At 37.2% G+C, this 23430-nt stretch overlaps 1 protein-coding gene across 4 annotated transcripts in view; it reads left to right on the forward strand.

Moving 5' to 3' along the window:
* The first annotated feature begins 9504 nt into the window (after nucleotides 1–9504).
* LOC136223180 (ABC transporter C family member 13) overlaps nucleotides 9505–23430 on the forward strand; it is a 56387-nt gene continuing 42461 nt past the window's right edge. For 2 of the 4 annotated variants that reach the window (XM_066011053.1, XM_066011055.1), the window contains exons 1-10: nucleotides 9505–9658; nucleotides 10079–10119; nucleotides 10217–10304; nucleotides 10618–10782; nucleotides 10877–11008; nucleotides 17632–17732; nucleotides 18782–18833; nucleotides 20141–20386; nucleotides 21948–22017; nucleotides 23088–23148. In XM_066011053.1, coding sequence (XP_065867125.1) covers nucleotides 9620–9658; nucleotides 10079–10119; nucleotides 10217–10304; nucleotides 10618–10782; nucleotides 10877–11008; nucleotides 17632–17732; nucleotides 18782–18833; nucleotides 20141–20386; nucleotides 21948–22017; nucleotides 23088–23148 — 995 coding nt within the window. In that variant the 5' untranslated portion in view covers nucleotides 9505–9619. The remainder of the gene's footprint in view (nucleotides 9659–10078; nucleotides 10120–10216; nucleotides 10305–10617; nucleotides 10783–10876; nucleotides 11009–17631; nucleotides 17733–18781; nucleotides 18834–20140; nucleotides 20387–21947; nucleotides 22018–23087; nucleotides 23149–23430) is intronic. The other 2 variants (XM_066011054.1, XM_066011057.1) reach the window with 2 other exon arrangements.

Raw genomic sequence — 23430 nt, forward strand, 5'->3', positions numbered from 1 at the left:
AACACACATCTGTTGTGTGTCCTCTTTTCCCACAACAGTCACACTGAGTGAATTGTCTGCGCTGGCCAGTACCTGAGTACTCAGCATGGGATTTGTTTGAACCTTTTATTTGGTTCTGAAGGTTTGTGACATCCTTTCTCAGTTTCTTTGAATCTGATTGGACCTCCGAGACAAACTTGTGCATAATTTCCATGTTGCTATGCAAAGTTGAATTGTCTTGGAGAAGATATCGAAGGTCACTAAGTTTGACCTCTTCGATCTCGTCATATCGCCTGCTGAGTGCCTTTATTTTCTTGTTACACTTTTTAGTCAGTGTATATAAATCACTCAGGGCGTTAATCATTTCATTTCTAAGCAAGTGTAAGGATGTTACCTCATTTGAGTATTCCTCCTGTTCAGATTCTTCAGAGAGGTCAGCTTGCTCAGATCGAGTATGGTCAGTAGCGTCATCGGCCATGAAGCATATGTTTGCCGACTCAGTGACTTCAGCTTCTGACGATGTTGAGTCGTCGCTGTCACTCCATGTGGCCACCATTTTCTTTTTGCTTCCCTTCTTGTCTTTCTTTAGATTAGGACAGCTTGACTTAATGTGCCCAGTTTGATGGCACTCAAAGCACGTGACAGGCTTGGAGCTATCCTTTTTGTATTTGTCACTGGACTCAGCTTTGTACCTATCACCTCTTCTGAATGGCCTCTTGCTGTTCTTTTCATTCTTTCTGAACAGCTTCTTCATCTTCCTTGTGAACATGGCCATTTCCTCATCATCTAATGAGTCAGCTTCAGTTGAGTCAGCTTTCATGACAAGTGATTTTTGTTTCTTGTCTTCTGACTTTTCTTTTGCTTCAAAATTTTTCATAGAGATCTCATGAGTCAGCAGAGATCCAATCAGCTTGTCGTATTTATATGTGGTCAAGTCTTGAGCTTCCTCCACGACAGTTTTCTTAGCTTGCCAGCTCTTGGGTAAGCTTCTCAGGATTTTCTTCACCTGCTCTTCTTCAGTGAAGTTCTTGCCGAGCCTCTTTAGCTCATTTATGATGTTGGTGAATCTAGCGTTCATTCCAGAGATGTCCTCATTGTCGTTCATCTCGAACAGCTCGTATAATCTCATATGTTGGTTCACCTTTGATTCCTTGACCTTGCTTGTACCTTCATAGGTTACTTCAAGCTTTTTCCAAATCTCCTGTGCTGACTCGCAACCTGAAATCTTATTGTATTCTGCAGCATCTAGCGCACAGTGAAGCATATTGATAGCCGAAGCATTATTTTGTAGTTTCTTAAGGTCATCTTCTGACCACTCAGTTTCACTCTTGACAATTTTCTCATTGTCAACAGTTTTATAAGGCACATATGGGCCTTGAACTATTGCAAGCCATGCACTCATGTTTGTGGCTTGAATAAAGTTCTTCATCCTATTCTTCCAGAACGTATAATTAGATCCAAAGAATAGGGGAGACCGACTAATTGATAATCCCTCAGGGAGTATCTGTGTTGTTTGGTTCCCTGGAAGGAAACGAGTGCTGTTCTCAGCCATTTATCGGGATCAGCTCAAGATAGTTATATCTTTGAGTAGTGAGCTACTTGTTCTGATACCACTTGTTGGTCCCGTGTGATTAGTTCCAAGGGGGGGGGGTTAGGAACTAATCTAACTTTTTCCTTTTTAGTTAAGCTGACTTAATATATTTTCTTGAGTTTGTTAACTCAGCTTTGGTCAGCACGGCCGATTGTAGCGTAAGATAGCTTTAGTCAGATGTTGACTAGAACTATTTTACATATGAGTTGGGAATTGACACTTTTGTGGTCAGCTTCCAACTCAGCACTCTTATTTACTCAGTGTCAATTTAAACAATTTATATACTGAGTAAATATAGCAAGCAACACATACATACATATATATATATATATATATATTGAGAGAGAGTTAGAGATTACTCAGCACGACTTATCCTGGTTCGGCCTCTCCGCCTACGTCCAGTCCCCAGAATCCCTCCGGGCTTTTTAAATCCAATACTGAGCTCTTTAAAGGTAGAGCACAAACCGTTTACAAGGCAGTTGAATATGCAAGAGTACCGTCCTCTATTCGTCTACTCAACTCCTACTAAGTGCTATAACCAAACACCTAGATTTCTCTACCACTAAGCACTCAACACCGAGTACTCAACACAACACTCTCAATTTTACAATTGATACAAATTGTTCTTTTCGGATGAAGAACACTTTAGATAATTACAGAAAATCAATCTAGCTTTTACACAAGAATAGAAATTTGGTGTAAGATTTCTTTTGGTTTTTGTGTGCTTTGTATGTATACTCTTTTTGTTCTTGTTATGATCGGCTTGATGATCCAAGAATGATCATGTCCTTTTATAGTTGAGGTCTGAAGCAGAAATGATTTGAAACTTGGATTTGTCCGTTGATCCAAACGGCTCCTTTTTGAGATAAGGCCCTGGTCAGCTTCAGATTTGCAGGCCAATCCTGTCGTCTGAATTTCCACAGTCGTCAGGCTTGTCTTCTTCTTGCAGGTTTTGTCTTCTTGTGCCAGTTCGTCTTTTAGCTAACGAACAGGTGACCCATGCATCTCAAAATTGGCTTTTGCGTAATTCCAAGGTTCTGGATTGGTGCAGACAGTTGTCGGATCTTGTCTTTTAGCAAACGGATCATTCATACTGTCCTGAAGATCACTCAGCTTGACTTTGATAGGCGTTGTCTTTGATTGTTGTCAATTCATATACTGAGTTCTCTTTTACTCAGCTTCGTTCTGTAAGACATAGTTCTCAAGAAGACTTTTCTACTTTTGATACTGGGTTTCGTTCCACTCAGCTTCGTTGATTAGCTTGATCTTTAAGCTTTTGTTCTAAAGATAACTTATCTTCTTTCACGTTGAGTTCCACTCTACTCAGCTTGTGCTGTGATCTTATGCTGACTTCGTCCTGTCTTACTTTTTTATTTCTATTTGTATTTATATTTATACTCAACATTGAACAAACATATTAGTACAATTAAATCAAAGCACTTAAATTTAATTGTCCCTTAATCATGGATTAACTTAAATAATTTTGTCAAATCAAAATCATGTGGAAAGGTGTTTCAACAACAATATCATCAACCTAACTGATTTCCCCACTGTATTTAACTCCTTTCCATGGGGTGTGCCTTCTTGGGATGAGCTGTACAAGACGATGGAACGGGCTGTCCCAAGAAGGAAGAAGGCATTTGACGCGTACAACGCGAAAGAAGGAAAGAAGAAGGCCGTCCCATATCAGCTTCATGGATTAGCACAAGCGTTCCATGTATGTTTCCTATATTCATGTGATTTACTTCATGTTAGATTTCAACTGTAATGATTTTTATTTAATACTTTGTAGGCTTGGATACTGGAGATATTGCGTGCACCCCCTAAATACTATTTGAGGAGACCAAAGACCGTGTACCCTCGTATATGTCGGTGGATAAGTGCAAAGAATATAACTTTCGCAGAAGCTTAAGAAATATTTAAGGTAAGTACATATGTCTTGTGTACAGAATTAATGTGTGCTTTGGATGTAAGTAACACGTGCTTATGGAGTTGGGTTTGATTGTTCATGTGTTCAGTCAGTTGATGTGCAAGCATCTGAACTTGTTATTGAGGAAGACGAGGCAAAGTGCGATTGGTATGCGCCAATGAAGGATTACTTAGATGGGAAAGCCGTAGACCTTGACCTTAATGTGTTATTCGAACCTTATAAGGGGTCTGAGCTAAGTGAAGAAGAGGAGAACAATGAGGAATAGAATGAGGTACATAATGGGGAAGAGCATGAGGTAGAGAGTGAGGAAGAGAATGTTGTATGTAATCAGGTCGAAGAGGATGTGGAAAATGAGGAGGAAGAGTATATTTATATAGATGATGAGGACAGAATTAGAAACGAGAAGAGGTGTAAGAAGAAGAATGAAGTGAATGCACAGGCAAATGAGGAAGATGCGGGAGAGATTTGAAATGTTGAAGGTGGAACTTAAAGATTCATTGGCGGATGAATTGTTGCGGAAGATGAGATCGGAGTTCAGTGAGTCTAATAGGCGGGAAAGGGTGGAGTTGAAGGAGGAGTTGAGGGCAGAGTTGAAGGTGGAGTTGAAGGAGTAGTTGAGGGCAGAGTTGAAGGACGAGTTGAGGGTGGAGTTGAAGGAGGAGTTGATGGTGGAGCTAAGGGCTGTGAGTAAGGCAGATCGGATGTGAGAGCGTCTTGGATGTGATATATATACGAATTTCGACTTTGTGGGGGAAATAGGTGGGGATGTGGGGGAGAGGAAGGAAGCGCATTGTGGAGAGGATAAGAAAGAAGAGGGTCAGAGGAAGGAGGATCAGTGTGCACATGATAAGAAAGAAGAGGAGTGTGTAGAGGATAAGAAAGAAGAGGGTTAGAGGAAGGAGGAGCAGTGTGGGGGAGTTGATTGAAATCGGCGATGACACAGAACCACAAGAGATGCTCCTTGAAAAGGAGGAGCAGTATGGGGAGGTATACGATAGTTTATATACATGTAGTTTTATATTTACTTTTAAATATGTTCCTTACAGTGTGTTCGGTCGTTATGTTTTGATAGAAAGCAATTATCACTTTAAGCGAGAACACACAAGTTGTGATAGATGATGTGCATAACTCTCAGCCGTTAAGGGCAGTGCGACAAAGGAAGCGATCGTATTACGTGACAACACCGTTCACCGTGGAAAAGAAAGGAAAAAGGTGTAAGAAGGTGGCTATGAAGGTAACTAAGCAGGTAGCCAAGAAGGGAACTAAGAAGGTAGATCAGTGCATGGATCTTGTCGTATCACAGAGTCCCGCCGTTCCTAGAGCACCCCCTGTACCTACGTCATGGTCAGTCCGGATTGATAAGGACGATGTGTCTACATATGAGGTATGGAGGAATTTTTGCACTAAAAAGACGTCAAGGCCCGTTAAAGGGATAGAACCACTACAACCAGAAATCCCGTGGTTCATACAAGCTAAGACACCGGGAAAATATTGGGACGGGGAGGTATTGCTTATAAATATTATGGTTTGTTTTGTTTGTGATACATATGTTTGTGAAGCATGTGTTTGACTTATGTATATATTTCTTTTTTAATTAGCACATCGATGCATTCCTGTATCTATTGTGGCGCCAGTCGTTCGAGAATGGTTTAGATGTGGACTGGACTACATGTGATAGCCAATTCACCGGATATATACAGCTGTCATATAATATGGATATGGGCCACGTGTGTAACACGACCAATGGTAGAGATGACATGTTTATGAGACCATGGAAGGGTTTGAAGCGAATATTCATGCCATTCAACATCAAAGGAAACCACTGGATATTAGGAGTGCTAAATACAACGAATATGCACATGTACATATATGATAGTTGTCTTTCTAATGACAGTGAGGAGAAGCTTGGTCAAGTACTCTAGAGGCCTATGACCGTACTTACATCCGCTATTGGCAAACCCATAGGGTGGAATGGTCAAAATCAGGACAACCGGATAAGGTGGACTAGGCTACCGGGCACTCCACAACAGAGAACAACATCGAATGATTGTGGGATGCTAGTGTGCATTTTTTCTTAACTTTTAACAGTTGCTCGGCAGGTGCATGAATTAGACCCAGTGGATGGAGATTTCCTTAGATTACGTGTTGTCCTTGAAATTTTCCATGACAAACTGTATAAATTTTGAGTTGTACTATTTGTGTTATATATTGTGTCCATTTTGTGTTCTTACAGATTTTTGCTTAACATCATATTCGCAAACACATAAATATGCGAAGTTGTTCATTTATTCGCGTTGTAAATACTTCGCAGTATTCATATTCACGAAGTTAATCATGCATATGCGAAGCGCATAGTCTTCGTGAACATACCTCCTGTTCCGCAAACTGGTGTATTCGCGAAGCCACATGCAATATACGAAGAACTGCAGGTTCGTGAACATACCTCCTGCTCCGCAAACACATATATTCGCGAATTCGCATATCCTGACATTCGCGAAGTTGTACATTTATTCGCGAAGTTGTAAATTTACTAAAACACATCTTATTTGGATACAACAACACAAACTAAAACACACATTATTTGGATACAACAACACATAATTTTACTGAATTAGTAAACATAATTTTACAAAACATAATAAAGCTTCATTAGAATAATTAATCTCACAAGACATAAGGATACATGTTCTTACAAAAAACATAAGGATAAATTTTGCTCTTACAAAAACATAATGATAAATTTTGCTCCAACTGCATCAATTGTTCGAAGTCCTAGAACTTTGTGAACTTGCTACTGTACTTGGAGTTTGACTTGTATTTGGCAACGGTCGGTGACAATTCAACCTATTATGCCCGCTATTCCCACATCGGCTACATACCATTGGCAAAGGGTTTTCACCTTATGACGGTCTTCTGTTCTGACTTCTTGGTCGTCCAACTGGGGCAGAACCTCTTACAGGGGGAAGAACATTCCTTGGAGGGTCACAGTTTGTCCACTCCGTCTGGGGTCCGAGTGGATAGATACACTCTGCGTAAGCTAATCTAACTGCGTTGTTGGTGTAGTATTTATCAACCCATTGGTATGCGTTACTTAGTCGATTCTCACATGCAAATTTACATACATGTTTACAAGGAAACTGAGAAAGTTGCCATTGCCTACACGTGCAAGTACCTGCATTTAAGTCAACAATTCCCCCTTTCCCTCGGTCCCCAATCTAAAATGTGTGTTGGTTTATTCCATTGAATGTACATGGTATAGCTTTCGTAACATGTTTCTTCATCTTCCGTTCACCGTACAATGACAGATAATGTTCTCGTGCTCCTGGAAATGGAAACATGAAGGTAATGTATTTATGTATCATCTAAATTACCAGAAATGACAACGTATAAAATATTTACCAGCCGCTGTTTGTCTTTCGTAGAACCATCGTTGGACAGTAGTTCTAATGTACTCTATCAACATTGTGACGGGCAAACGTCTTCCTTCAACCATTACCGCGTTCCATGATTCAGCAATGTTTGTTGTCATTATGTTATAGCGACGGGTATGAAAATATGCACGCGACCATCTCTGGATATCAGCTTGCTCTAGATATACTGCTGCTGGGCCATGTAGCTCACGTAGTCGAGCGAATGCTTCGATAAAATCTGAAACCCTGTAAGCTTTAGCAGCTCCCCAGTACACATCGCCTATCTTTCTAACTGACCTGAATTTGGCCTGCAGGTTCATTTTCAAATGGTGACAACAACATCCATGTATTGCATTTGGAAACACCAAATTCACAGCATAGTCAATTCCTTTGTGCCTATCAGAGATGACGGCAAAATTCTCTATGTCCCCAATACATTCTTTGAGCTTGGTCATGAACCAACTCCAAGCCTCGTTGCTCTCGTTTGGTCCAACCCCAAAAGCGATAGGATAAATCTGGTTATTACCATCTTTCCCAACTGCAATGTACAATTGTCCTGGATACTTATCTTTTAGGAAGGCTCCATCAATGCAAATGACAGGGCGAATGTGTTCTTTAAAAGCTCTAAGTGAAGGACCAAACGCCATAAAGAAGTACTGAAAATGATCAGCATTGTCAGTTTGAATATGTGTTACCGTACCTGGGTTGCATGCTTTCAACGTCTCACAGTAGTCCGGCAACAACATGTATGACTCTTCCGGTGAACCCATCACATCTTCTATCGCTCAATTCCTTGCTCTCCAAGCCTGCATATACGACAAGTTTATTTTATAGTGGGTCTCAAAATCTTTCACAATGTCCTTTGTTCTAAACACTCTACCCTGGATATCAAACTTATCCGAAAGTAGTATGCCATCTATTCGTTTCCCCGCTTGCCTGTAATGTGGTAACATTTGATCTCTAGAACATGTGTGGCTGTCCATTGTATCCATTCTTCGGAGCCTAAACAAACTTGAATTGGATATCGCAATTCCTCTAGCACGCCATTTACATACATCCGAATGTCTACATCTAACCTCAAACATGGACTTGTTAGACTTGTACACTTTCCATTCGAACCTGTTATTCACTGCGAATTTACCTAGTGCATCCTGCAATTCTCGTTTGTTGGAGAACATGTCGTGTACCTTTAAACCGACGACCCCTTTCAATGAACTATCTTCAATAGTAAACTTAGGTGCATCATGGATCTCAGGTAGCCATCGAAATGGATCACTCCTCTTCCTTATTATTTCTACATTCTCTGCCAATACCCTGCTTTGGGGAACAGCTTCGCAATGCGATTGTCTCGGAGGGGTAGGTTGTCCATCATTTACCGTTTCCTCTGTGTCATCATGACCCCAAATGTCATCGTCGTACATCTGGTCCTTCGGACGATAAACCGGATTCGAGCTAATATCATCTAAACCAGGAATGTGGGATGCAATATTGCACTCAGTGATTGGTTCTTTTCCTGGCCTATGAGGTGGGCGTTCAACAGTTGTGTTGTCTACTTCAGGAGTTGTTTCAAATACAACTGTGGCATTGGCATCACAACTTGAATGAATAACATTCTCTACCTTCATGACTCGCGGTTGGATTGTTCGTGACTCCAAATTAGCATATAGTGGGGTAACATCACTTGAATCAACAATCGAAGCTACTGCCCCAGGTAGTTGCTTTCGACCGTAAGTTAACTGCATAGTCATACGCAGATCAAATGACATTGGATCAACATTCGCAGTAGTGTATACTATCTCTTGCAGCCTTTCCAAGCTCATTACCGGAGACATCTTCAGTAATTTCTTCTCACCCCCCTCGTATGTCATGTTCTTACCAACTGTTTTCCACCGGCCATTCCACATGATCACACACAATACAAACTGGGCTGGCATGTTTCTATCAATAATAAACAAAAAAAAAAAAAGAATGAGATAACAACATGAAATAATGTACACTTCGCATACTTCGCAAATACGTAAAATATGCGAAGTGTGCGAATCCATTAATGGAACACCATCTCTTCGCATACTTCGTGTATATTCCATATGCGAATTCCGCGAAGTATGCGAATCACAATCGCATACACAGCCTTCAATCGACTTCGCATATTAAGATTTCGCGAATCGAAATCATAATCTGCGAAGCACGCGATCTTCCGCGAATCAAGTTCAGATTTACAAATTTCTAACCTCAAAAACAACATCAACAAGTTAAAAGCGATTTAAACATATGAAACTAATATCATACTTACATGACAAGGCTTGGGCTTGGATTGACGTGTTCCAATGAAGGATCTTAAGGAAAAATAAGAGAGAGAGAGAGCTGTGAGAGAGAGCTGAGAGAGATCTTAAGTAACTTATATATATGAAGGGTATTGTGGGTATTTCGAAATAAATCAGTCTATATATGTAAGTTGGTTGATAATGAGTCTGAAAATATAAATGGGCCTCCCATTACACCCATTTTTGTAATTTACCCTTATAATAAATAATGATTAAGTGAATCTAATTGTATTTTAACCCTAATAAAAACGGTCTAAATTTATGGAGGTATAAACAAAGTGAAGGGAGAATTTGGCCAAAGCTCCCAACATCTTCTCAACGGTTATTTTAATCTCCCACTAGCTCTCGCTCCAGTGCTCCACTTTCTCTGTAATATCAAACAGCAATGGAGTGGATGAATTTCATTTGCCCTAATTCCCCGTTTGTATGCTTCTTAACTTTCTCTTCTCCATCGCATCTTCAGTCTCTGTCTTGCATTATTTCTAAATAAAAACTTGGCCGTTTTTCAAATTGAAATTTATCTCATGTTTGATGAAGATTAATCCTGCCTTGGAAACAAAAATTTCAGCAGCTGCATCACAGTGACTCGGGCACTGGTATCGGTGCTTCTGTTTGATTAAATCGCCAGTTGTTTGAAATGTATAAGTGCTGGCAAAGTTATAAATAATGGTGATAATTATAGTTTCCTGAGTAAAAGATTAACGTGATATTTTGCTTAAATTAATTTGGATTGTCATATTAAGAAAATAGAATCATTTTGGCCGAATTTTCTCAAAATTGAGTAAGACTTATGTGTGTTTTTAATTCCATACTACGTGACTTGAACATAGTCTTTGCTTTTCAGGAATGGGATGAAAGTAAATTCTCGGTGTGCTTTGACAACTTATATCCTTTTAAACTGTTGAAGATTTCTTTGTGACTGTGCTCTCTAAGGAAAAAATACTGTTGTTATCTGAATTTTTTTTTCCTTGATAATGCGTACAGTTTTAGAATTTGGTACAAATGCAGTGACCATACTTATGATGTTAATGCTTGTAATAATTCGAAGGAATTCAAGAGTGATGCACAGGGTAGGTTCATTAATTTGTATATATACTTAAAGCCTTGATGCTTACTGAAAACTTTAGAGGTACCCAGCTACTTATGGCTGTGCTTTGACCATATATTGGACAAGAAAGATCCCTGAAACTTCTATTCTGGTCAACAGCCTTAAAGCTGCTGCTGGATCTTCTTATTGTATCTCGATTCCTCTTTTCCATCAGTCTTTGCGCTCAATATTCCATCTTATCAATCTATCTGAATTCTTTCTCTGAAATTATATACATGAAGGGCGTACATAATGTCTTTTGATACAATCTTTATGTGTATTGATGCTTTTATTAGCATATGCAGATGAACCTCAAAGAAAAGCTCACAACACAGTTGCTACCTGCCCTTGGAACTTGTATTTCATTTTTGGACTTGATTTTTCTTTGGAAGAAAAAGTTTTATGGGGACTTGATTGTTTATCATGAATGGGTTTTCAGAAGTTCTCGGTTGATGGTTTGGGTAAAGTTTTCCTAATTATGTTCCTTGATGATTTTTTATAATTTTCTTCAATTCAAGTTTTTTACTTTGAGCTTTTGCTATCAAAAATTTGCAGATGAGCATTATAGTTTCTGCAAAGTGGGATTGCTTCTATATCATATTCCACAACCGGCTCCTTTGTTTATGGTGGATCTTGAAATCACTTTTAGAAATCCTTCATCTATACAAAACATTTGCTTTGTTTGAGGTACTGTTTGGCTTGTTATTACTTATTAGGCTTTTTCTTTATGCATGGCTTGCTCCTAAGATGTATAATAGGTTATAGGATATTTGAATTTTGCTTAATTGGCTGTGTCAGTCTTAGGACAGTAACTATAATTGTAATAGGCACATCATACTTGTTTGTTTTTGCACGTTATTTGCAATTATTGCTCCTATTACAAATATGAGCTACTCTACTCATAATAGAGAACTTGCAAAATGTATCTCTTTATCATAAGGAGATTCACTGATACTAATCTTGCTTCAACATAGCTGTTACTTGAACTAGTAAAAGTCATGTCTTGGTCTGAGAGGGGATATCATTTTTATTTTGCATTTCTGTGGAGCTTTGAAAAATCCAAGCATCTTTGAGATAGATAGAGATAGAGATATTGGAAACTTTCTAATGGACATCACCCTTGAGATACATTAGGAGTCCAAAAGGAGTTGGGGAAAGCTTGAACCCAATCCCTACAATGATAATATACATTTAATTGGTAAAGCCTCTCAGTATATTTTGAAGCTCAATCTCTAAAACAGCGGGTGCTCAGCAGGAGTTTAATAAAAAACCCGACGAAAATACATAGCAAAACAGATATAGTAACCACTTGGACAAAAGCCAAGAGTTTTGAGAGAAAATCTCACGATAATTTAAGTCTGAAAAACTAGTACAGCTCTAACCTATTTATTGGCTGATTTAATCCTAAACCAAAAAGGAAAAAAAAAAAGCAAATAAACTAAACCTTGACCTAAAATAATTCAACTCCAATTTGGATTTGGTTTCGCTTGCGGCAAGTTCTGCTCAACTAGATTTGCGGCAGCCATTTTATCCACATTGAAATTGGAATTTGGACAAATTCTCCTAATTCTAATTGGAATTTTGTGGCCCTCCATTAATCTCTCCGTATAAAAACCACAGCCAAGAAAAAGCATGAACTAGTGTAAATGCTCTTGCACTCGTTGATATAGGTTAGGAGCCCAGAAGGAATGGGAAAGCTTGAATCGAAAACCCATTACCCTAGTGATGAATATAAGAGCAACTATAATGTCTAAGGAGTAATACATTTGTGTATTGGAAAAACCATTCACTATTCTTGAAGCTCGATCTATCCCCATACAAACCATATAACCAAGAAAGAGCAGGAACCAAAATAGAAGGGCTTGTGCAACCCATGAGTAAGTTTCTTAGTAGCCTTATTAGACTGTATAACTTTCTTCATACATATAGATAATAGTAGGGACATAAACTGAAAATTTTTGGAACTACAAAGATAGTTATAAATTAGTTAGCACCGGTTAAAAGGTTCCTCCCAGAATAGCTTTTATATATATAAGAGACTTTGTCATAGTCATTTATGCACATTCAATGGATAGAAGAATACATAGAGTTAGATTCTGTTTGTAGTCAGATACACAAGATTAAGACAACTCTATCTAATTATGAGAATGTAATACGTATATATACATAAAGACACTAACTAGGAATAAATGCTAACTACTACCTAAACTAATAAATAGTTACAACTGTACACCTCAATATATTATACATTACACTCCCCTCAAGTTGAACATAGATATTTGTCATGCTCAATTTGTTACAAATGTAATTTACCCGAACCCCATTTAAAGCTTTGGTAAAAATGTCCCCAAGCTATTCATTGGTGCCAATGTAGGATGTGGCAATGATGTTTTCTTCTGGCTTTTCATGAACAAAGTGACAATCTACTTCAATATGCTTGGTACGTTCATGGAACACAGGATTGGAAGTAATATGAAAAGCTACTTGATTAAGGACCATAACTTTGCTGGAATGGTGATGTTGAAACCCAGTTCGAATAGGAGATAACGAATCCACATAATCTCACACTGATTGAGACATCGCTCGATATTCAGATTCTACACCGGAGCGAGAAACATGTTGTTTCTTACAAGAAACTAAATTACCTCCAACAAAGATACAATAACCGGTGGTCCCAGTCTCCACTGGAGAAATACTCAATCTGGATATGACCATAATTCTTGTATATAAGCATCGTCCAATAGTTCCTAAGTAGCATAAGATCTGTTCAAGCGCACTAAGATAATTCAACTTTCCCACAAAACGCCTATATCTTCTAGGCTCTTCAAAGGGCTCTCTTTCTACTGTGAGATGCGAATTCAAAGTCATAAGTGTACTGCATAGGTTAACTCTAGATTTTCCTACTTCGGACAACAAATTAAGAACATATTTTCTTTGAGACATGAAGATTCCTTTCTTATCCTTGACACCTGAATTCCCAAGTACTTTAGAGCCCTTAGATCCTTGGTGAAACGATTTTAGAGATGAGATTTTTGAAATATCACTACCTGTAATAACAATATCGTCTGCATAGACGACAATGAGAATGATACCCGAAGCAGAATGTTTTAGAAGACAGATCAGAGTTGCACTTCATCCCAAAATCCTCAACTGCTTGGCTAAAATTTTCAAACCATGCTCAAAGACTTTGTTTCAACCTATATAGTGATTTGCAGAGACGACAAACTTTGCCATACTCCCACTGAGCAACAAACTTTGGTGGTTGCTCCATGTCTCTTTTTGAAGATCACCATGCAAAACATTCTTGATATCTAGCTGATGCAAGGGCCAATTAGAGCGGGTAACCATTGAGATAAAAAAACGAAACTCGGTCATTTTAGCCATTGGAGAGAAGGTGTCAGAATAATCAACCCTATAAGTCTGAGCATAGTCCTTTGCAACAAGGCGAGCCTTTAAACGAGCAGCTGAACCATCAGAATTGATCTATGAAGTACAAAAACTTTTAAGAGGTCAACGTACGCGTATCCGATACTCCGAGGATGGGGATACAGAGGGATTCTTACGGGATACGGCTAGGAAGTATCCTTTTTTTTCTTTTTCTTTTTTAATTAGGGGATATGCGAGGATACGCAAGGGATACTTTTCATAATTAATTAGATAAGTTTTAGGGTTTTTTAAAAAAAAACTTTAAAAATATAAGGATTGGATAACAAATTAAATAAAGTAATATTAACCCACCACCCACTCACTGTTTGAGATATAAAAAATTTAAAACCCACCCAAATTGTTATTTAAGGAGGATCTGACGACGAAGCAGAAATTGGTACTAGATCAGAAGCAAGGTTTATGACGTCGTGAATATACTGGAGTAATAGGTGGCTTAGAGGGATAGGGAGTCGAGACTTGGTGAACTTGATAGACCAACACATCATCAATATCATTGTCACAAGTGGATATCAGAAGACATGGGAAAATGGGAAAGAACGGAAGATGTTCCATAAACGTGACATCAGAAGACACAAGATATTTATCAAGAGATGGAGAAAAACAATGATACCCTTTTTGAAGATGAGAGTATCCAAGGAAGACACGTTTAAGAGATTTTGGGTCTAGCTTAGGGACTTGTGGACGAACATCATGAACAAAGCAATTACTCCCAAAAATACGAGGTGACACAGGAAATAGGGGTTTTTGAGGAAAGAGGGTACTGTAAGGAGTCTCACCTTGTAACATGGAATCAGGCATGCGGTGAATAAGAAAACATGCTGTAGAGACAACATCAGCCCAAAAGTGTTTGAAACAAAAGAGCTCTAGTAGTTTCAAGAAGATGACAATTCTTGCGTTCAGCAATACCATTTTGGGATGGTGTATCAACACAAGACAATTGATGAAGGATACCATTAAGGTTTGAAATGGTTCAAAAAAGTATTCTTTAGCATTGTCATTTCGCAGTGTATGAACCGAAACATTAAATTGCGCTCTAATCTCAGCACAAAAAGCAGTAAAATGAGTAAATAAATAATTCAAAATGACTTTTCATTAAATATAATTTGAGAACACTCATCTACAAAAGTCACAAAATATCTGAAACTTGGTTTCAACACAACGGAACAAGGACCCCAAACTTTAGAATAAACTAATTCAAATGGAAAATTTGATCTTTTATTGACTCGCGGAGGGGAAGTCAAACGGTGATGTTTAGCAAACTGACATGACTCACAATCTAAGCTAGACAAATTTTGAAACTGAGGGTAGAGAAGGATGTCCCAACCGACAATGTTCATCAAAAGGTGTGGATACACTAGAGCAGGCATTATGTTTTCCAACGGCTGAGACCGTTAGATTCTCATCCACTACAAATAATCTGCTTCGTCATAAGATCCTGAAACAAGCAAAGATCAAGGAAGAATGAGATCGAACAATTAAGTGAACGGGTAAGCTTACTCACAGAAGAATGTCCAGGCACATTAAGAACTACTAAGAGGGATAGGGAAGAAGTTGGGTTAATATTGCTAGAACCAATAACATAAGAATGTGTACCATCAGTTATGGCAACATGTGAAGGAAAAGTTTTATTACGAGAGGTGAACAAGTTAGAATTACTTGTCATATGGTCTGTCGCACCAGAATCAATGACCCACTTGGAAGATGAAGAAATGAGGCACTTATTGGAATGAAGAAGAATGTTATGAAGCTAAGGATTCTTGATACTTAGCATATTCATCTGCATTAAGGGTGTAAGTCGGGCCAAATGATGTAGCATCACTAGTGGCAACCTGATCAGGTCGATTCCTTTGCGCCTTTGCCTTGAGTATCGGACAAGTACGCTTGGTATGACTCTACTCATGACAATAATAACACTCAAAGACTATTTCCTTCGGTTTGACCTTTGGTGTCCCGAGTACCACCTTCAGTTGGACCCTTATAAGAGCGGTGAGATGAAGTCTTGTGACTGACGAGAGCACTAAAAGCAGGAACAACAGGAGTGGTGGCACTAGAGAGAATCTAAAAAGTAACACCCTCAAAATCAGAGTCAAGTCCACATAGATAGCGGAGGAGAGAAACATTTGTTCCTGTTGAGCTTGCAACACTTTGATATTAGTGCTCAAAGGCAGCAATTCATTAGGCTGTTCAAAAATTCCCCTCAACTACATATAGTAATCCTGAGTAGATTGACTTTGACGATCAACGTATCATATACGTGAGACACATTATCCTTGCCAATAAATATTGCAAGGAGTACATAAGTGTTTGACATACTCACAATGAAGAACCATTCCAACAATAAATATATCAATAGAGTTCTTGATGCCCAGAAACACACAAACATCATTTGCCATCCAATCCTCATTATGTGTCTTTGGATCATCCGTTAAGTGATGAATACTATGTGGATATTTCTTAATGGTTTTAGACCAGTTTATGATCGGTAATCGTAGGAGATACCATTATAATGCTAGTGACCACATTTCTGAGTCATATTGGCAAATAATACCACAACACAACAAGTAGAACAAGTCTCAGCAAAACAGAAACAGTAAGAAACCTCCACCGGGAAAAAAGTTACTGCTCATATGGTGGTGATTGGACGCGTGGAGGAGGGTCGTCGGAGAGATGGTGGTGCGTGCGGTGCACTCGCCTGTCGGAATGCAACCGAAATCCCGTGGAAAGGCCGATCGGAGCTTGGACGGCTGGATGCGCCGACACATGGAGGAGGGTCGCGTGCGTTGCACTTGCCGGTCGGAATGCAACCAGAACGCCGCGGAAAGGCCGACCGGACCCTGGGTAGGTGACTGAGCAGGGTGGTGAGACTCGTAGGTGGCCGGAGGTCAGAGAAAGAGAAAAGGGTGGAACCCTAGGTCAGTTTGCACACTTGGGCAAACACGAAAAAAAACTCAGCATACTAGTGTAGCTCTGATACCATGTAGTCAGGTACACAAGATTGAGAGAAAACTCTGTTGTTCTCTAAGATCAAGATTCTTCCTTTGCTTCATCAAAAAAAAAAAAAGATTCTTCCTTTGCACCAAACATATGCAGATCAAGCATGAATTTATGACAAGAACCAAATATCTTTCTTGATGAATCTCGTTGCTCCCTCGTCACTCTTGAGGAATCACAAAGTTCTTTTCTACTTTGAATTTGGGCTCTTCTGTTCATTTTAATTAGGGAAAAGTACAAAAATAAACCTTGTGGTTACACCTGTTTTCGAACAACACCCATGTGGTTTAAAAGTTTGCAAAATGGTACCTTGATTTTTATTTTTTATTTTAGGTTTTTTTTTGTGATAATTAGATAATAAAGGGGTTTAATTTATAAAATAAATAACTATAAGGACCAAATTAACTCTTTTCCCTTTGACTTTTAACACCGTTAGTCAATTTGGTATGTGTTTGCTAACGGAATGAACCTCAAGGTACCATTTTGCAAACTTTTAAACCACATTGGTGTTGTTCGAAAACAGATGTAACCATAAGGTTTATTTTTGTACTTTTTCCTTTTAATTACTCTGTTTTTATTATTTTTTTTCTGTCTTTTTTTTCTTCCTTGTGTCATTGTCCATAGGTTTGATCGTGTAGAATCCGACCCACCTAGATCAGAATCACATTTTTTCCCCATGAACCTTCTCCACATTTAAAAAAATTCCAGTGGCCAGGTTTTGGAATGTTTAGAAGAACCTTTAGTTTCTTTATCGCTATTGTTTTCTGAATATCCATTGCATATTTTATTTTATGGACATTGTATGTGCATAATTGCATGTTCTGCCCCCATGAATGTAAACCTTGCTTTTCATAAAACTTCTATTTGTGCAGGTTTTGGAATGTTTGAAAGAAAGTTCAGCTGTTTTAATTGATATTATGTTTTGCATATCCATCAATGTTATCAGGATTAAGCAAGCATATTTGAGGAGCAGGTATGGCTGCTAATTATTATACGTTCGTTTGTTGGTCATATTATGTCGAAACTGTAGTATTCATTACATAAAACTAGAACATACTGATACATAATTTTTATAGTGAGATTGTGTGGCTAAATTTTTGTGTAAATATTGTTGGCTTGTTTGAACGGAGTTGTAGAATTCAGTTTTCAAAGCAGATTTGTACCTTTTCCTCTTGATACTTAAAAATTGGAAACTTTATAAGAGTACTAGGTGCAAAGTTTCATGAGCACGAGTTTTCTTATCTTTGGCTTCTGTTCCGAGTATGTTGTCATTTGCTGTATTTTCTTCAACTGTCAAATTCTCTTTGTTGAAGTATTTATTCTAGATCTCCAATATATTTCCATTTCAGCACTTTATTACATTGAGATTGTAAAATATGCCAATTTTGAGTGATATAAGTAGTGAAACAAAATTATATTAGAAGTTTGTAATAAAATAAGCCTGCAAGATATTTAGTGATACAAGTAGCAAAAACAAAATCAAGTTAGAAGTTGGGGAACATGTTGAAAAGTGAGGCTAAACAAATATAAAATATGTATCCATACATAGGAACTAGAAGCCAAAACTAAATAAAAACATATTAAGATTGCAAGTTATTTAAGGTGCATGATTTAACATCATCAACGACCATTGTTTCCAAGTCTTTTCTTGTTATATCTGTGCATGGTAATTGACTCAAGGTAATTATTATTTTTCAATTGCATTAAGCAAAGGTCATATTGTCTTTGTCAAATTCGTGCCTAGGCCAAGAATAGAAGTGTATCGTGTTCAACACCCAACATGCCTATTACGATCAAACAACAGTTCTTAACCATGTTTTTCTAAGTAATCATTGTATATCTTATATCATTGTTCAATTTTCTGTTGCTTAAGCAAAAGGATTGAAAATGTCTTCCCACTGTTTTTTTTTTGTTGAAAGTTATCATGTCAATATACATTCAAGCTTTTGTGTTTGTTCATTTGAGATAGTCATCTGGCCTATTGGGACTTGTTGACTAATCTTTTACTTGCATGGATTATAGTTCAAAGGAAGACCCACTCCTTTCTGTTGAGAGAGGTTCTGCTAGGAACCCTGTAAGTAAATTTTTGCTATCCCAATCTCTTCTATTAAAGTTTTCTTCTTTTCAGATCTTGATTCTTTCCAACAAGAATTGTAATTTGCAGTTGCACAGGTGCTAAAGAATTTTAATTTCGTTATCTTGAGACTTCACTCAACGAACTTTTTTTTTTTTTTTTTACTTTGATCTTGGATAATTATTTCTGTACTTAGACCGATGCATGTTTCTCATTATATTATGAGATTTTCAGATCACTTCTCTAATATCTTCGTCTATGTATTTGTGATGGTATGGTTTTTGGCATTTCAAGATTCACAACTAGACTTTCCACTTTGTTTTTTGCTAGCTAAATTCCATGCCTTATAAGAGGAGGCACTGCTCAGGTCCCTTTATAGATTTTCACATCATGGAAATAGCTTTGAAATAGTTACTCAAGATTAGATCTCATGAGTTTTCTCCTTAAGTCTATAAGGTTAGGTGATTCATAACATTATGTTTCTTAAAAAAAAAAAAACTCATTGAATAGCATATCTTTGTAGATGTGGTTAAGCAACTAAATCAATAGCATATGTAAATGTATTGCAGTTTTGCTAGAATTTTTGAATTTAGGTTCTAAAGAATTTTAATTTCGTTATCTTTTAGACTTCACTCAACAAACTTTATTTTTACTTTGATATTGGATAATTATTTCAGTACTTGAACCGATTCATGTTTCTCATTATTAGGTTCTCGGATCACTTTTCTAATATCTTCGTCTATGTATTTGTGATGATATGGTTTTGGCACTTCAAGATTCACAACTAGACTTTCCACTTTGTTTTTTGCTAGCTAAATTCCATGGCCTATAAGAGGATGCACTGCTCAGGTCCCTTTATAGGATTGTCACACCATGGAAATGGCTTTGAAATAGTTGCTCAAGATTAGATCTTAGGAGTTTTCTCCTTAAGTCTATAAGGTTAGGCGATTCATAATATTATATTACTTTTTTTTTTAAAAAAGAAAACTCATAATATTATATCTTTGTGCATATGTGTTTGTGTTAGTTGGTTTGAACATGGTGGAATCAAATATAATGTTTTGATTGTTGTGTCATGAATGGCTTCTCCAAGCCAAGTGTAACTTTGTTATCTTTTCAAAATTGTTCTATACTTGTCTACTATTATAGATAATGCATCATTTGGCGTTATTAACTGAGCATTTGAATTTAAGGTGAGGGTCACATCCATAACTAGATCTTCCTCTTTGATGGTTGAAGTTGTGCTTTCCTTTATTCAAAGTCAATTAGGTTTCGTAGTAAGTTATTCTACCTCATATCTCTCATAGGGTAATACTCAGAGCTGTTGGGATCTCATGACATTCAAATCTATCACTTTGGTGCTGAAGCATGGTATCACAAAGCAGCTTGACTTTGAAGATTTGCTTTGGCTACCTACTGATATGGAACCTTCAACTTGTCATGATAGATTATTAAGCTGCTGGCAAGCACAACAAAGCACCTCTAATCCTTTCTTGCTTAAAGCAATCTACTTTGCGTATGGATGGCCATACTTTTGCGTTGGTATACTAAAGGTAATTTATTCGCCAAATCCTCACTCATTCACTATATAAAATCCATCTTAATATGATTATCATCAAGTTAGGATTATCATGAGCACCAATATTATTTGTACCTTGCTCCTTTCTCTTTATAAATTTAGTCCCTTAGTCATTATAGCAGTTATCTCTAATTTACTGCAATCTCAAACTACAAGACTAAATTAATAAGGGTAAATAATTTAGGGAAAAGTACAAAAATAATAAACCTTGTGGTTACACCTGTTTTCGATCAACACCCATGTGGTTTAAAAGTTTGCAAAATGGTACCATGTACTTCATTCCGTTAGCAAACACATACCAAATTGACTAACAGTGTTAAAATTAATTTGGTCCTTATATTTATTTATTTTATAAATTAACCTCCTTTATTCGTCAATTTCACTTTTCTCCACCGGATTTGTATAAATAGGCCTTAACGGAGCTCGTAAAGGAATACCGGCAATAACCCATTTTTTACCATCGAATTCTAATCCGCTCTCCGATTGATGCTTGCCGGAAAACCCCATGATTTAATGATTTATCCCAATTGCAAGAAAAACCGAATTAATATAGGAAGGAAAATAAGGAATAAAGTTTAGAGAGAAGAGAAAAAGAAAAGATGGATTTGTTTGATGGTGTGGGGATTGGTTAAGAAACCAGAAGGAAAGTGATGAAGAAAAGAGAGGTGTGAAAAAAGATAATGGAAGGAGAGGAATGAGACTTCTTTCTTTCTCATATATTAAAATAGGAATGAGACTTTTTTTTTTCGAGAGAGAAACTAACAAGGATGAGAGAGAAGAGAGAGAAAGAAAATTAAAAATTAAAAATTAAAAAGAGATGGAAAAGAGGGTGTATTTGATTTTTATTTTTTATTTTGGGGTTTATTTGTGATAATTAGATAATAAAGGAGGTTAATTTATAAAATAAATAAATATAAGGACCAAATTAACTCTTTTCTCTTTGACTGTTAACATCTTTAGTCAATTTGGTATATGTTTGCTAACGGAATGAAGTACATGGTATCATTTTGCAAACTTTTAAACCACATGGGTGTTGTTCGAAAACAGGTGTAACCATAAGGTTCATTTTTGTACTTTTCCCAATAATTTATTAGTCCCTACATTTTTACTTAACACAATGTTTAGTCCTCGTATTTTAATAATACACTGTTTACTCCTTAATTTTTGTTCTATTCAATAGTTTAGTCCCTCAAATATTTGAATTCTTAAACAGTTTGGTCTCTATAAGGCACTAAACTGTTGAATAAAGCAAAAGGACTAAGTAGTGTATTATTAAAGTACAAGGACTAAACAGTATTAGGCAAAAATATAGGGAATAATAAATTATTTACCCAATTAATAATAATAAGAGGAAAATTTTAAACCGAAGTATTTGGATTTTATGACGCATAAGATAAAAAATGCCATTTTGGTTTATGACATTTCAACGTCTAGCAAATGCTGCACTTTTGCTTTCAAGTGAATGAATGCCTTTATATTACAAAATTTCCTTTTACTTCTTCCTAAAAGAGATGCAAGTGAATATACTTTTGTAGGTGTTCAATGATTGCATTGGTTTTGCGGGGCCTCTACTTCTCAATAAGCTGATTCGATTCCTTCAACAAGGTTGGAGAATTTGACAATTTTTAGCCCCGGATTTTTCAAGTGTTGAAATAATATCTTTTTGTTTTGGTACAATATTGCCAATTTGTTTTTCTTTTACCATATTTAGTTTTTTGGATCAATATTTGTTTTCACTTCCTCGCTGTAATTGTTTCTGGTTACTTCATTAACTCTCATTGTTCATTGAGCTACTCTTTTGGATGGTGCATCATAACGTTTTGAATTTGATTCTAGCTAGGCTTGTTGGTATGATAGAACCTATGAAGCACGGACACGGGTGCGGACACGGCAAACGGCATTTTTAGAAAATATGAGACACGGGTGCGGCGGGGACACAGCAAATTTTATATAATTAATTATATATATATTAAATATAAAAAGAAATCCCAGGAAGAAATCGTTTCTTTTTATTATCCCAAAAGAAAAAGAAAATCGGAATCCCAACCCAGAGAAGAAATCAGGAGAAGAACCCAGGAGCAGAAATCAGAAGAAATTAGGAGAAGAAATCGCAAGTTTGCGACAGGAGGAGAAATCGCAAGTTTGCGCAGTGCAGGAAGAAGACCTAATTTGTGCGAGTAGGAGGTGAGAAACTACACATAATTTAGGATCTTTTGGCAAATTGCGTAATTGATCCCTATATTTTATAATTTTTTTTAAAAAAAAACCCTAATCTTTTACCCCAGCCGAGTCCCACCTGTGTCCCGCCGTGTCCCAATCCGTGTCCAACTTTCCGGCCGTGTCCCGATCCATGTCCAACTTTCCGGCCGTGTCTCCGCCGTGTCGCTGCCGTGTCCCCGCGTCCGGCGAGTCCGACTCGGCCACGGTGACCGCGGGGAAGTGTCCGTGCTTCATAGGATAGAACAATTCATAGGATAGAACAATTCATTTCCTGTCTTTGTGAATGATTTCCCTAATGCATAAATTTAGAATAAATGTTGGCTTTTTCAATTTCGATTTTTGAAGGTTTAACAATTTTATTATTTTTTGGTAGCTACAAGCTTTTTGGTTACTATATCATTTTGATGTCCTTTGCTGATAAATATATGACATCAAAATTTGTTCAATTGTTTTAGGTTCTACAAATTGGAACGGCTATATCCTTGCATTATCTTTGGGCCTTGCTTCTGTCTTCAAGTATGTGATACATTTATTACATTGACTTATTCTCTAACAAAGTAAATATCATTCCTAGTTTCTAATACTTTATCATGTTATCTCTTTTGCACTCTTTTTTCTTCATTTGGGTTTTCTTTTCTTTTCTTGTAATAGTACTCTAAGGCCTTGTTTGATAACCACCCGAATCACATAATTTAATAGTTTAAGCACTTATTTACATTAAATGTGTTTGATAACTTCAATTTTTTAACCACTTAAAATGTTCAATTAAGTTTCAAAAATCACTTATTTTGATAAGTA

Source organism: Euphorbia lathyris, chromosome 3 (assembly GCF_963576675.1).
Source record: "Euphorbia lathyris chromosome 3, ddEupLath1.1, whole genome shotgun sequence".
NCBI classification, from domain to species: Eukaryota; Viridiplantae; Streptophyta; class Magnoliopsida; order Malpighiales; family Euphorbiaceae; genus Euphorbia; species Euphorbia lathyris.